Source organism: Phacochoerus africanus, chromosome 3 (genome assembly GCF_016906955.1).
Source record: "Phacochoerus africanus isolate WHEZ1 chromosome 3, ROS_Pafr_v1, whole genome shotgun sequence".
NCBI lineage: Eukaryota > Metazoa > Chordata > Mammalia > Artiodactyla > Suidae > Phacochoerus > Phacochoerus africanus.
The window spans coordinates 176,476,843-176,489,317 of NC_062546.1; the positions used below are offsets into that span (position 1 = coordinate 176,476,843).

The window sequence follows — 12,475 nt, forward strand, 5'->3', positions numbered from 1 at the left end:
TCTCAAATCTACTAACCTTCTAGCTCCCAGGATCGTGGCCCTTTATCTCCTTACTGTAGGAACTGACTCTCTAGTCCCACTGCTGTCTCAAGGCCCTCTCTGAACAAGACCATCTTTTATATAAGGGACTTGAGCATCTGTGGATTTTGGTATCCGGGAGAGAGGGTGACTCCTGGAACCCATTTACCAGGAATACAGAGGAAGAACCATCCATCCTTGTATCTGGGCTTCCTGACTTGTATATAGACCTTAATACCAACCAAGTTGTGCATCTAATTGCTAGGCAATGTAGTTTGAGGAGTTCCTAACCCCCAGCCAGACACACAGAAACAGCACCACTTCTCTTCGAATTGCTTCAGTACAGAGTGTAGATGGAGGGTTGATAAAAATAGAAGTTTCAAGCAATCTCTCTGCTCTTATGTGTGTTTCTCTTCATTTCTTCAAGTGAATCATGAAACACAGGATCGGTAGGAGAAACCTAAGGAGTATACTCAAGTAACACATGTTTTCATTAGTTCCTTCTCCTTGTGATTGGAATTTTCTTGGTTTTATTAATAAAAACCCTGCCACTTAAAATATCTGAGAAATCTGATCATGCAGTTAGAATCCACAGATCTCCTTCAGATACTCTAAGCAAGGCATCTCTCTGAAAAAGCATAAGGAAAAAAAATACTTGTACAGCATCTTTTTACTTTACCATTGTTTTAATGCACTTTAAAATTTATCTACATTAATTGGGAACAAAGAAACAAAAATAGACATTTCTTTGTTTTTCATAAATAACTACTCTCCATATTTGATAAAAATCTCAAACCATTATTTTACCGTCCCACAAATATAATACATACAATTTTTTTTTTCTGAAATAAGGTCAGCAAATTAAGTATCTTGAGACTAACATAACCACACACAACTGCTGTTCTATTGACTTCCAGGAACAAAACAAAAATAGAAAACTTCTTAGCAAGATGCTCTGGGTTTCCTTTGTGTTAGTGTTAGGGACTCAGCATTATAATCATCTGCCAGTAATAATTTATAGATTCAAGTTGATTGTCTACAAATAAAACATCGCTGGCTCGGACTTGTGAGTTCTGGATTCGACACGACACTGACAATACTGTGTGAAATAGGCACTATACATGTATGGAAACCAGAAAAATTGTTGAATGCCCTGGACTTGAACTACTGACTCGGTATGTGCCTCATTTGGCTCAGTAATAAATTCACCTGCACCAAACCCGTATCAAAAGTCACTAAATCTCTCATATATATATAATATATATTATTTATATACACACCAACAACACATACATACTATACATATGGTTTGTAACAACATGAAGGAATATTGTCTTCAGATGATGGACCACAGACATTATCCTGGCTGAAATAAATCCTGTCATTGTCACCAAGCTGCAAGAAGCTTTTGAGAGCTCCGAGTCAGGTTACTTAGGTTACTTTCATCCTGCCTACCCTTCACCCTGCTTTAATGTCTTGGTAGCTTTTTCTTTCAGAACCAACCTCCTCAAGCCGGGCCTAGTTCTTTCCCAGGCTCACTTGATTGGACTTTGGAGGCAAAAAAAGGGCATTTTGTGGGGGTGGGGGAGCTGGCAATTCTCAGCCACCATACCTCACACCTGCCTCGGATGTGTAATGGTCTCGGTCCTGTTTGCCACATGCGGTGGTATCAGCAAGCAGTTATTCAAAGCTTTGTCCCTCCTACCTGCCCTTGGTCTTTCTGTAGAACACAAAAGTGAGAGAAGCCTCTTTAGCAGGGGTAGCAGTTCATTAAAATATACACCTACATTTCCTAGCTCTGGGGTTCCCCTTCTGTACTTGAGACTGCAGGTCATGGATGCAGTTGCAAAGGGTCTAGGGTGGGATCCATGAGTTTGCTGCTGGCAGCCAGTGTCAGAATTAGTGCAGCCCTGGCCCAGGAAGAAACAGCCTAATGAACACCAACGTGGAAACAGTGCTGCTGGCACATTATTTAAGCTTGTACATGCACACAATTACAACACACACACACACACACACACAGGCCCGTCATTGGAAATGACCATGTGAAAATACGACAAAGGTTTGCAAGAATAAACCAATAAGGCACCAAGAAAACATCTTCAGCCAATTTAAATGACTTGAGGAGGGAAAAAATATAAATTAAAAAGACTTGGTAAAGCCTGGTCAACTAAGAGGTTATACATTAGTTCCTTCTAAATCTTTACCCCCTCATCTATGAAGGGAGACACTGCTTAAAATTGAACCATGAAAGGGACAGCCTGGAGGCTGTACATGTGAGCCAAAACTGGGCCCTAAATCTCCAAAAATCACATAGTTGGCTGTGAAGAAACCACCCCCACAACTTTTCACTTTATAATTATTTTCATAAGTATTTCATAAGTATGGATTGTTTGCCTAATAAAAACGCAATTCAGGACAAAATAGCCTATGGGATGGAAATAAGGGGTGACCATAAACGGATGGGTTTCTTTGCCCTGGGTAGGGAGTGGTGCTTGATTTTAGTCAGATTTCAGGGAAGCAGGTGGGCTTCAGCTTTGTGGGAAGAAAGGAGAGCAGGGGTGAGAACAGAGACTGAAAACAGAGGGCTGGATCCCCAAAGGAGTTACCTGTATTGCCTCTCCTTGGCATGGTATTCTTTGTCTTAACTGTTTTGTTTTTTCATTTTTTTTTAAGTAAACTGGTTGTTCCTTTTAGGTTTGGCATGTTACCAAAGTGAAAAATAAAAGGAAGAATTATACCAATCCATTCCACAACTTTTAGATACATTCTGCATCATCTTTAGACTCCACCAAAAAAAAAAAAAAAAAGAAAGAAAGAAAAAGGAACAGGAACAACCCAAATTAGGCACAATGACCTGTACTTTCTGAGAAGACCCACTAAATGGGGAAAGAGGTCAAGGTGATCAGAAAAGGTTCTCATCTGAAAAACAGGAGAGGAATTGGCCCTCAGGCAGGAGATCTACTTCAAGGTCCTAGAAACTTCAGAATTAAGCAGAGGAATTAGATGTGCCAAAAGTTCTATCGCTCTGTGTATAAGCTTGGTCGAATATACTGAAATTTCAATTTTGATGCAGAAGGTGAGCGCTTAAGAGCGGTGCATTTTTATAAATGGGAACAGCTTTTGAGAACTCATGAAAACTGTAATACCAGCCTTCTTCCCACCAGCAACATGCTTAAATCCGCTATGGAAACTAAACACTTTTTTCCTTAATATCCATAAAGCAAAAACTGACCTGGGCTTAAGTCTCACTTTTCCAACTTTGGTTATAAATGAAGCACAAATCCCTAGACTTGCTGTTTTCCTTTGGAGGCGTTCTCAAATTTTAAATGCTTTTGCCATTTTGGCTTCTCAAATGCGGTCCTCGCTCAGTCCTAGTCCCTGGGATGTTGCTGGCCAGGGCACTGTCATTCCTTCCCCAGTAATGGCCTCACGCGCTTCATGAATGAATGGTTAAACAGATTAGGAAACCGAACGGAATTTTTCATAGTCAAGTGTGTGTGTGTACATGTGTGTTCATCAATACATCCATAGGCTTTCGCATAGGAACGCGGGAAGGGTTAAACAGATGAGAAGAGCAAACCAAATTCTCTAACAGGAAAGTGTGTGAGACTGCTCAGCAATACGAAAGCTGTCTCAGAAGAGGAAGAAAAGCAAACTATATTGAGATGGGGTGAGGTGAACAGCTTTCCTAGTGCTACACCAATTTCTGTTTTAAAAGCTTAGGCAAGTGTATTATGGGTCTCATTTGTTTTCAGGGACTACAGAGAGCAGTGTTTCACTGCTTTTAGACTATCTGGCTGTAAACTAGTCCAAAGTCCAGGAACACTTATTTTCCCTCGGCTGCCAATGTTTGTTCACAGGTAGCCAGCCCCCCCCCACCATCCCCCTCGTTCAAGCACCTCATTCAAGGGTGGGTGTGGTTTCTAATCACAGCTCTCCAGGAGAGGAGGAATAAGAAAAGCAAAAAGGCTGTTTAACATGATAAAGGAGGTGGGATGGGGGTAGAGCAGATAAGAGAAGTGTTGGAAATTTACTTAATTAACAGGAGGTATATCCATTTTAGTCCTTAAATGTAGAAAGGAGCCCCCTTCAGCACTAAGTACTTCCAGCGGAGGGTTTACTTTCACCAAAATTATAACACATATCTCTTTTTTTTTTTTTTGAAAAAGTGGGATGGCTGAAGCCTATTAAGAACCACCCACTCCTCTGGCACAAAGCTGCCATCTTAACAGTCTAGAATTCAAGTCTGACCAATCGGCACCCCTTATTTTCTCACTATTCCAAGCGTTAGAGGACACTATAATGCTACCTCTTATTCAAGCAAAGCTGGCACCGTGAAGAATGAGAATGATTACAAGTACTACCAAAAACAAACTGAAGCTTGGTAAAGCTAGGAGAGACACCAAATCTCTAAACACTCCCCAACCTTGTCACTTTCAAGAGGTCCTATTCACATTCTGCTCCCCTTCCTTGGTATGATCTGGGGTTTCCCTTAACTTAGGAACTAGGGACTAGTTCTAGTACTAGGGACAAGCAGCTCACCTTAAAGCATCTTGGACACTTTAAGTAGTGGAAGGAGAAACAAGCTGTAAAAAGCACAGGGGTCAACTTCCCAGTCACAGCAACCCAAACTTTCACTGTTCACATTATTTGTAAAGATACAAGTATAGGAAATATATTTTCCCAATTTAGACCACACAGTTCAAAGAAACCTGAACCAAGTGTAACTTCATTATAATGCCAACCTTAGGATTGTAAAGCCCCCAAAGCAAAGGGAAATTTTGTTGCCAAAATGCAACAAAGTTAAAAATTAAGAAAACTACATATAAATTAAAAATAGGGTTCCCCTTGAAAAGGCAGGTGAGCTGAGCCCCTTGGAGAAGCCCTGGGACAGGTACTCCCCTTGAAACAGCCCCTTTCCCCTCTCTCCAGGTTGCCCCAGGAGGGGGCATCAGCACCAGGAAGGTAAATGGAAGTGACCTTGGCAAAGCTACCAAACAAAACAACCTCCCTCCCTCGGCTCCCGGCCGGCCTCAATCTCGGTCCCGGTCCCTCAGCCTCCTCCTACACGTGAGACAGGGACACCTGCTTGTGATAGGTGGCGGCGGCAGGGCCGGGTGGCCCGGTCCTGCCCGTGAGCGCTGCGCTGGCCTCGGCGTAGTCCCCGGTGGCCGTGGCCCCGCCGCTCTTGTGGCCCCGCCGCGGGCGGCAGCAGCAGCGGCTGGTGAAGCGCCGCCACGACTCCACAGTCTTGCCAGACCAAATCCAGACGCCCGACGTGATGCCCACCACCAGGCACATGAAGTATTTGAGCATGAGCACCCAGTACTCAGGCTTGGCACGTGGCTGCCCCGCGTCGGGGCCTGGGCACGCGCAGGTGAGCGCAGCCTCCCAACTCTCGCGATAGTGCTGTTCGTACAGGTAGCAGGCCACCACGATGCTGGCAGGCACCGTGTAGAGCAGCGTGAAGATGCCGATGCGGATCATGAGCTTTTCCAGCTTGTCCGTCTTGGTGCCGCCCTGCTTGATGACGCTGCGGATGCGGAAAAGCGACACGAAGCCTGCCAGGAGGAAGAGCGTGCCCACCAGCAGGTAGAGCACCAGCGGGCCCAGCACGAAGCCACGCAGCGAGTTCAGGTTCTGGTTCCCCACGTAGCAGATACCGGCCACCGGGTCCCCATCCACCGAGCTCAGGGCCAGCGCAGTGATGGACTTGACACTGGGGATGAGCCAAGCAGCCAGGTGGAAGTACTGTGCATAGCCCGCGATGGCCTCATTGCCCCACTTCATGCCAGCTGCCAAGAACCAGGTGAGCGACAGGATGACCCACCAGATGGAGCTGGCCATGCCGAAGAAGTAGACTAGCAGGAAGACGACAGTGCACAGCGCAGGGCCCGTTGTCTCGTAGTGGATGTGGCTGTGCTCACGGCTGCAGGCGACGCTGGCATGGCCCACGACTAGGCGCACCAGGAAGCCCAGCGACACGCACAGGTAGCAGGCTGACAGAAAGATGATGGGGCGCTCAGGGTAGCGGAAGCGTTCCATGTCTATTAAAAAGGTGGCCACCGTGGTGGAAGTGGAGATGAAGCACAGCACAGACCACAGGCCGATCCAGAAGGTGGCGAACGTGCGCTCGTCCGGGCTAAAGGACGGCTGGTAGCAGGGTACCGCGCAGTTGGGTACCTGGCCCGTCCGCACTTTGTTGTAAAGGGGGTGCGACTCCTTCAGAATGGGCACGAAGGGCTCGCGGCACTTGCACACCGACGGGCCCCCGGCGACGCAGTCGCTCCCTGAGGCCGGCGCCCCCGGAGGGCCTGAGAGGGTGGGCTTGGCCGGGAAGGGCCTGGGGGGCGCCGTGGTGGCCTCGCTGCGGTTGTAATCCATGCACAGGACCTCGGCGTCGCGGCCCAGCACCGGGAGGCGGTCGCAGCTCATGCGTTCCGGCCAGGCAAAGCCGTACTGGCGCATGAGCGGCGAGCAGCCGGCCTTGGCGCGCTCGCACACCGAGCGGCACGGCGGCAGCGGCTTGTGGTAGTCGGGCAGGCAGATGGGTGTGTACATGGAGCACAGAAAGAAGCGCAGGTCCGGCGAGCAGTGGATCTCCACCAACGGCCAGAACTGGTGCACCTCGAGGCCCGCCTCGTCCTGCGTGTCGTGGTTGAACTGGTTGGGCATGTGCGTCAGGTTGTAGCCGATGCCGCGGCACATAGGCACTGTGATTTCCTGGCACACCGGGGCCTTGGAAGCGGCCGTCGCCCGGCCTGCCAGCTGCGCCAAGAGCAGCAGCAGCAGCGAAGGCGGCGCGGACGGGTCAGGCCGAGCCATAGCCCCCTCCCTCCCCTCTCCTCCCGCAGCCCAAGCGGAGCAGCTCAGGCAGGGGAAATCAGGACCGTGCTTCCCTCTCTGCAGACTTGTGTGGCGCCGGGGCTGGCAACCTGTTGGTTTCTCTTTCTTTTAAAGAAATCCGTCCAAAGATAAACTGTTCCGGGAGGGCGCTGCCTCCGCAGGGAGAGCTCAGCTCTTCGCTGGATAGGGCTGAGGAGGGACAGTTAAGGCTCCGATTCCAGGGAAAGTACTCTTTAAAAAAGAAGGTGGGGGAGAAGAAAGATTGCTGCCACTGCCAAGGAGAGGGGCGTCAAAGGCTTAGTCCTCGCGAGCAGTCTCCAGATCTCTAAGTTAACCTCTCTCCCTTCCCTTCCCTCCACCTCCAGAAACCAAACTACAGACTCCCCGCCTCTCATCCCGCCTCCCTTTCCGCCCGGCCTTCCACGCTGTACCCCGAGGTCAGAGCGCTCAGCCCTCTGGAAAAGGGCAGAAGGACAGGGAAAACAACTGGGAGGAGGAGAAGGCGCGTACTCTCACCTCGAAGGATCCCGTGAGAAGCAGATAGTCCGTCGCCAGCCTGAATCCTCCGTCCCTGGGGCTCTTAGCTCAGAAACGCGACTTTGAACCGAGCTGGCATCGAGAAAGTTTGGCGATAAGCTGGGTACCCGAAGCAGCACATGGCAGCAGGTGGGGGTGTCTTAGAGAGGCGGTCGCCCGCTGAACGAGGTCGCCACAGACCGGTCACTCGCCCTCTCCTTCTCCGGGGGCCCCTGCATGATCCGAGCGGGACAGGGCTGGGGTCGGCCGTGCCTTCCACCAGGGCCCACCAAGGGCGAGCGCGCCTGGCAGCACCTGGGCAAAAGGAAGGCGGTGTGCGGCGACCGGGGGCTTCCACGGCCTCACAGTACCGCCAGCAGCTGGTGTTGGCTCCGCCAGGACTGCATGGTGCGCGCCTGCCGCCGCGTCCCGCCCGCCGCTCGCCTCCTCCCCTGCAGGGGGCTCCGCGCTCCAGCTGACTCCTGGGGGCGGTGGCGGCGCTCCCGGGACGTGCGGGACTCGGCTCCTCCTCCGCGCTCTAGCACCCTTTCGCCCACCTCTGGCGGGTACTCAACGGCGCGCGGCGGCGACGACGGCTGTAGTGCACTTGCGGCCGCAGGCTGGACTGGCCTCTTGCGCCCCGCCCGGGTCACCTGCTTCTAATGCCCGCCAGGAGGCTCCGCCCCAACCCCGCCCCTTTGAGCTGGAGCTCGGTTGGTGGGCCGCCCCGCCACGCTCTCCGCGCGTCCCCGCCCACTGCCCCGCGGGATCGGCCTCTCTTCGGGCGCCCTCCTGCCCCCTCCCCGAGCGGGCCGCTGAGGAGTGCGGGCCAATCGCGGGCCGGGAAGCAGTGGGGGCGGGGCAAATGCTAATTTCGCCTTCTTGAGACCCGGGGCGGGAAACCCTAGCTCGAAGTCCCTCCCGAGTTCTCTAGTGGCGCCCACCCGTGCCTTGTCCACTTTTCTGTAATGGTCTAGCTTACGAACCCTTGCTTCCAGGGCCCCTACCAGGTCTCCTCTCTCCAGCTAAGCATCCTTAGAGTCCAGCGCTTGTTTAAAAGAACTGCGCAAAGAATCACTTTTAACTGTGGCACCTGTCTCCTCTCTGCGTTGTCCTCATACCAGGTGAGCTTAAGTTGAGAGAACAAACGCTTCCTGAGCCCCTATTGTGTGTCGGACAGCGTGTTAATCGTTCATATCTTAATACAGGGTGTCTCAGATCCTTACAACAATTCTATGAGGCAGGCACTCCTTACAGGTGAACAAACAAGAGGTTTAGAAACTTGACCAAGGCAACCAAGCTAATAATAGCAACCCCCAGGAAAGCCACAACCTAGACAATCTTGGGAAGCTCGGTATTCTGAGCGCCTGGCACAGAGTAGGCGCTCAAATGGCAAACCTGGGGTTTGAACCGAGATATTTGGGCTGCTGCATCCACAGTTTTAACTGCCACCACTCTCCCCCCACCCCACCCCCGCCATTATGCTACTGGTTAGCTCCCAGGCTTTAACCTTTACTTTTGCATTTCGTAACAAAATCTTACTGTTGCGACAGGAAAGTGATTTTCTTTCTCTTAGGAAGACTCGAGACAGGTTAGTCCTTTATCAGTTTATCGGGTTAAAAAGTCCAGGCAGTTCCCAAGTCGCCCGCAGAGAGAAGCAACACTGGCTCCAGGCTCTGTGATGGGCTAGGCGCCGGCCCCCCCGGGGCTGCCCGCTGCTTAGCCACGCACTAGCGCGCCGCCGGGGATCCGGGGCTCACAGAACAGCCAGAGCCCGCGGGAAGACCTGCTGGGCGCCCCGACCGCTGGGACGCACAGTGGCGCTCTTCAGATGGGTTATTATGCTGCAAGTTTTTAATGTCCTAAAAATGCCTCTTTTCTACATGTTCTAATTAGGTTGGAAGACTGAGGTGTTTAGCATTCTTGAAATTCATTCACACGCTTACAAAGAGAGTTTGAATTGTTTCCCGCTCCCCCACCCCTTCCTTCGACTGGGAAGAAGGCGGAAAAAAGGCCAGAGGGCCTGAGTTCTTGAAGGACTCAGGACTGGACTAAAAAAGGGTTGAGATAGACCGCGCCGAGTGTCGTTCTTGTGTCCTGGTCCCATCTACACAGACTGAGAGACTGTCTCAGAATGGTCCCCTCTCTCCTGCTTTGTGAAAAATAATGCAGAATGTGTGCATCAATCCCAGCCTCAGAGTTAAAAGAAATATCAGTTGCTTCACAAACAACAAAACTCTTAATAAACATGTTTAGAATGTACCTTACCTCTTTCATTTCCTGAAATTCTACAGGTGCTCCCATATTTTTGTTTGTTTGTTTGTTTTTTGGAACTACTTGGCACTTAGTGTCAGCAAACAACCCAGAGTTGAAAGTAGTGGGAGTTGAAAAGCTATGGAATAGCAATCAAAAAGAAAGGGAAACCCTCAGTGGAAAGTATGCACAGATTGTGAACATGCCAAGAGAGGCTGCCTCATTCTGTGGTCTTTATGCAACGTGTGTATTATTGGGGATGGACAAGTGTTGGCTAATAATAAAAATTATTTGAAGTTGGAGAATGTTAATCACTCATGCTGGCATTTAGCCAGAATACTTGTGTTATTTCGCTTGGTTCTGACTCAAAGGATGTTATCTCCTAGTCTGAAAAACCTCTCTCTTTATAATCAACAGGGAAGTGTTATTTTTGCTTGGACATCTCTAATAATAGGAGTAATAACAGAGGGAAGATGTTGCCAAAAGAAATTTATTTTGCATTGTATAGCTTTTTGTATCACTTGGACTTTTGCTTTTTTACATTTATTACTTCACTTTAAAGGCAGTTTAAAATATGCTGTTGAACATGTATTAGGCGGGGTGCTAAATAATTCATTTGAGTTAGCTCATTTACTCCTCACAACAATCAGATGGAACTGGAACCATAATGACTTGCTTGAAGTTACACATTTAGTCCATGGAAAGGACGGAAATCAAAATTTTCTCCTGAGTCATACTTATTGTTTAACAAACTGGAAAACACTGAATTATTTTTAAAGACATTAAAAAAATTTTTTTATTATAGTTGATTTACAATGCTGTCAATTTCTGCTGTACGGCAAAGTGACTCAGTTATACGTATACATACGTTCTTTTTCTCACATTATCCTCCATCACGTTCCATCACAAGTGATTAAATATAGTTATCTGTGCTATACAGCAGGACTTCCTTGCTTACCCACTCCAAATGCAATAGTTTGCATCTACTAACCCCAAATTACAGTCCATCCCACTCCCTCCTCCTCCCCCTTGGGAACCACAAGTCAGTTCTCCATGGCTAAGAATTTGTTTCTTTTCTGGAGATAGGTTCATTTGCGCCATATATTAGATTCCAGATATAAGTAATATCGTATGGTATTTGTCTTTCTCTTTCTGACTTAACTTCACTTAGTCTGAGAGTCTCTAGTTCCATATACGTTGCTGCAAATGGCATTATTTTGTTCTTTTTTATGGCTGAGTAATATTCCATTGTGCAGATATACCACATCTTAATCCATTTATCTGTCGACAGACATTTAGGTTTTTTTCAGGTCCATGTCCTGGCTATTGTGAATAGTGCTGCAGTGAACACAGGGGTGCATGTATCTTTTTCTTTCTTTCTTTCTTCCTTTCTTTCTTCCTTTCTTTCTTTCTTTCTTTCTTTCTTTCTTTCTTTCTTTCTTTCTTTCTTTCTTCCTTCCTTCCTTCCTTCCTTCCTTCCTTCCTTCCTTCCTTCCTTCCTTCCTTTCTTTCTGCCCTTTCTTGGGCTGCTCCCGCAGCATATGGAGGTTCCCAGACTAGGGGTCTAATTGGAGCTGTAGCCGCAGGCCTACACCAGAGCCACAGCAACACAGGATCTGAGCCACGGCTGTGACCTACACCACAGCTCACAGCAACGCCGGATCAAGCCCAGGGATTGAAACCACAACTTCATGGTTCCTAGTCGGATTCATTAACCACTGAGCCACGACGGGAACTTCTGTATTTTTCAATGAAAGATTTGTCCAGATATATGCCCAGAAGTGGGATTGCTGGATCATATGGTAGTTCTATGTTTAGGTTTTTGAGGTACCTCCATACTGTTTTCCATAGTGGTTGTACCAATTTAAATTCCCACCAGCAGCTTAGGAGGATTCCCTTTTCTCCACACCCTCTCCAGCATTTATTATTTGTAGATTTACTAATCATGGCCATTCTGACTGGTGTGAAGTGGTACCTCATTGTAGTTTTGGTTGACATTTCTCTAATAATTAGTGATGTTGAACATTTTTCATGTGCCTGTTGGTCATCTGTATGTCTTCTTTGGAGAAATGTCTATTTACATCTTCTGCCCATTTTTCAATTGGGTTTTTTTGTTTGTTTGATTTTGTTTTGTTTTGTTTTTTTGCTGTTGAGTTTTTTGAGTTGTTTGCATGTTTTGGAGATAAGCCCTGGTTAGTTGCATCCTTTGAAACTATTTTCTCCCATTCTGCAGGTTGTCTTTTTTTTTTTTTTATGGTTTTCTTTGCTATGCAAAAGCTTGGAAGTTTGATTAGGTCCCACTGGTTTATTTTTGTTTTTATTTTGTTGCTTTGATAGGCTGATCTAAGAAAACATTTGTACAGTTAATGTCAGGGAATGTTTTGCCTATATTCTCTTCTAGGAGCTTTATGGTGTCTTGTCTTATGTTTAAGTCTTTAAGCCATTTTTGCGTGTGTGTGTATATGTGTTTTTCGGGCCATGCCTGCAGCATAGGGAAGTTCCCAGGCTAGGGTCAAATCAGAGCCACAGCGGCCAGCCTACGCCACCGCCACAGCAATGCAGGGTCTGAGCTGTGTCTGCAACCCACACTGCAGCTCATGGCAACGCCAGATCCTTAACCCACTGAGTGAGGCCAGGGATCAAACCTGTGTCCTCATGGGTCCTAGTCAGGTTTGTTAACTGCTGAGCCACGATGGGAACTCCCTCTTTAAGCCACTTTGAGTTTGTTTTTGTGCATGGTGTGAGGGTGTGCTCTAGTTTTATTGATTCACATGCAGCTGTCCATTTTTCCCAGCACCACTTGCTGAAGAGACTGTCTTTTTCCCATTTTATATTCTTG

At 48.2% G+C, this 12,475-nt stretch overlaps 1 protein-coding gene across 1 annotated transcript; it reads right to left on the reverse strand.

Moving 5' to 3' along the window:
• Positions 1-556: 556 nt before the first annotated feature.
• Positions 557-6,861, reverse strand: FZD5 (frizzled class receptor 5). Its single transcript, XM_047773364.1, has one exon. It carries the CDS (start codon positions 6,844-6,846, stop codon positions 5,086-5,088), a length of 1,761 nt encoding a protein of 586 aa, XP_047629320.1. The 5' UTR covers positions 6,847-6,861; the 3' UTR covers positions 557-5,085.
• Between the last annotated feature and the right edge of the window lie 5,614 nt (positions 6,862-12,475).

Bases quoted from the DNA above. Each gene is read 5' to 3' on its own strand.
- FZD5 (XM_047773364.1), bottom strand. From the start codon at position 6,846: ATGGCTCGGCCTGACCCGTCCGCGCCGCCTTCGCTGCTGCTGCTGCTC.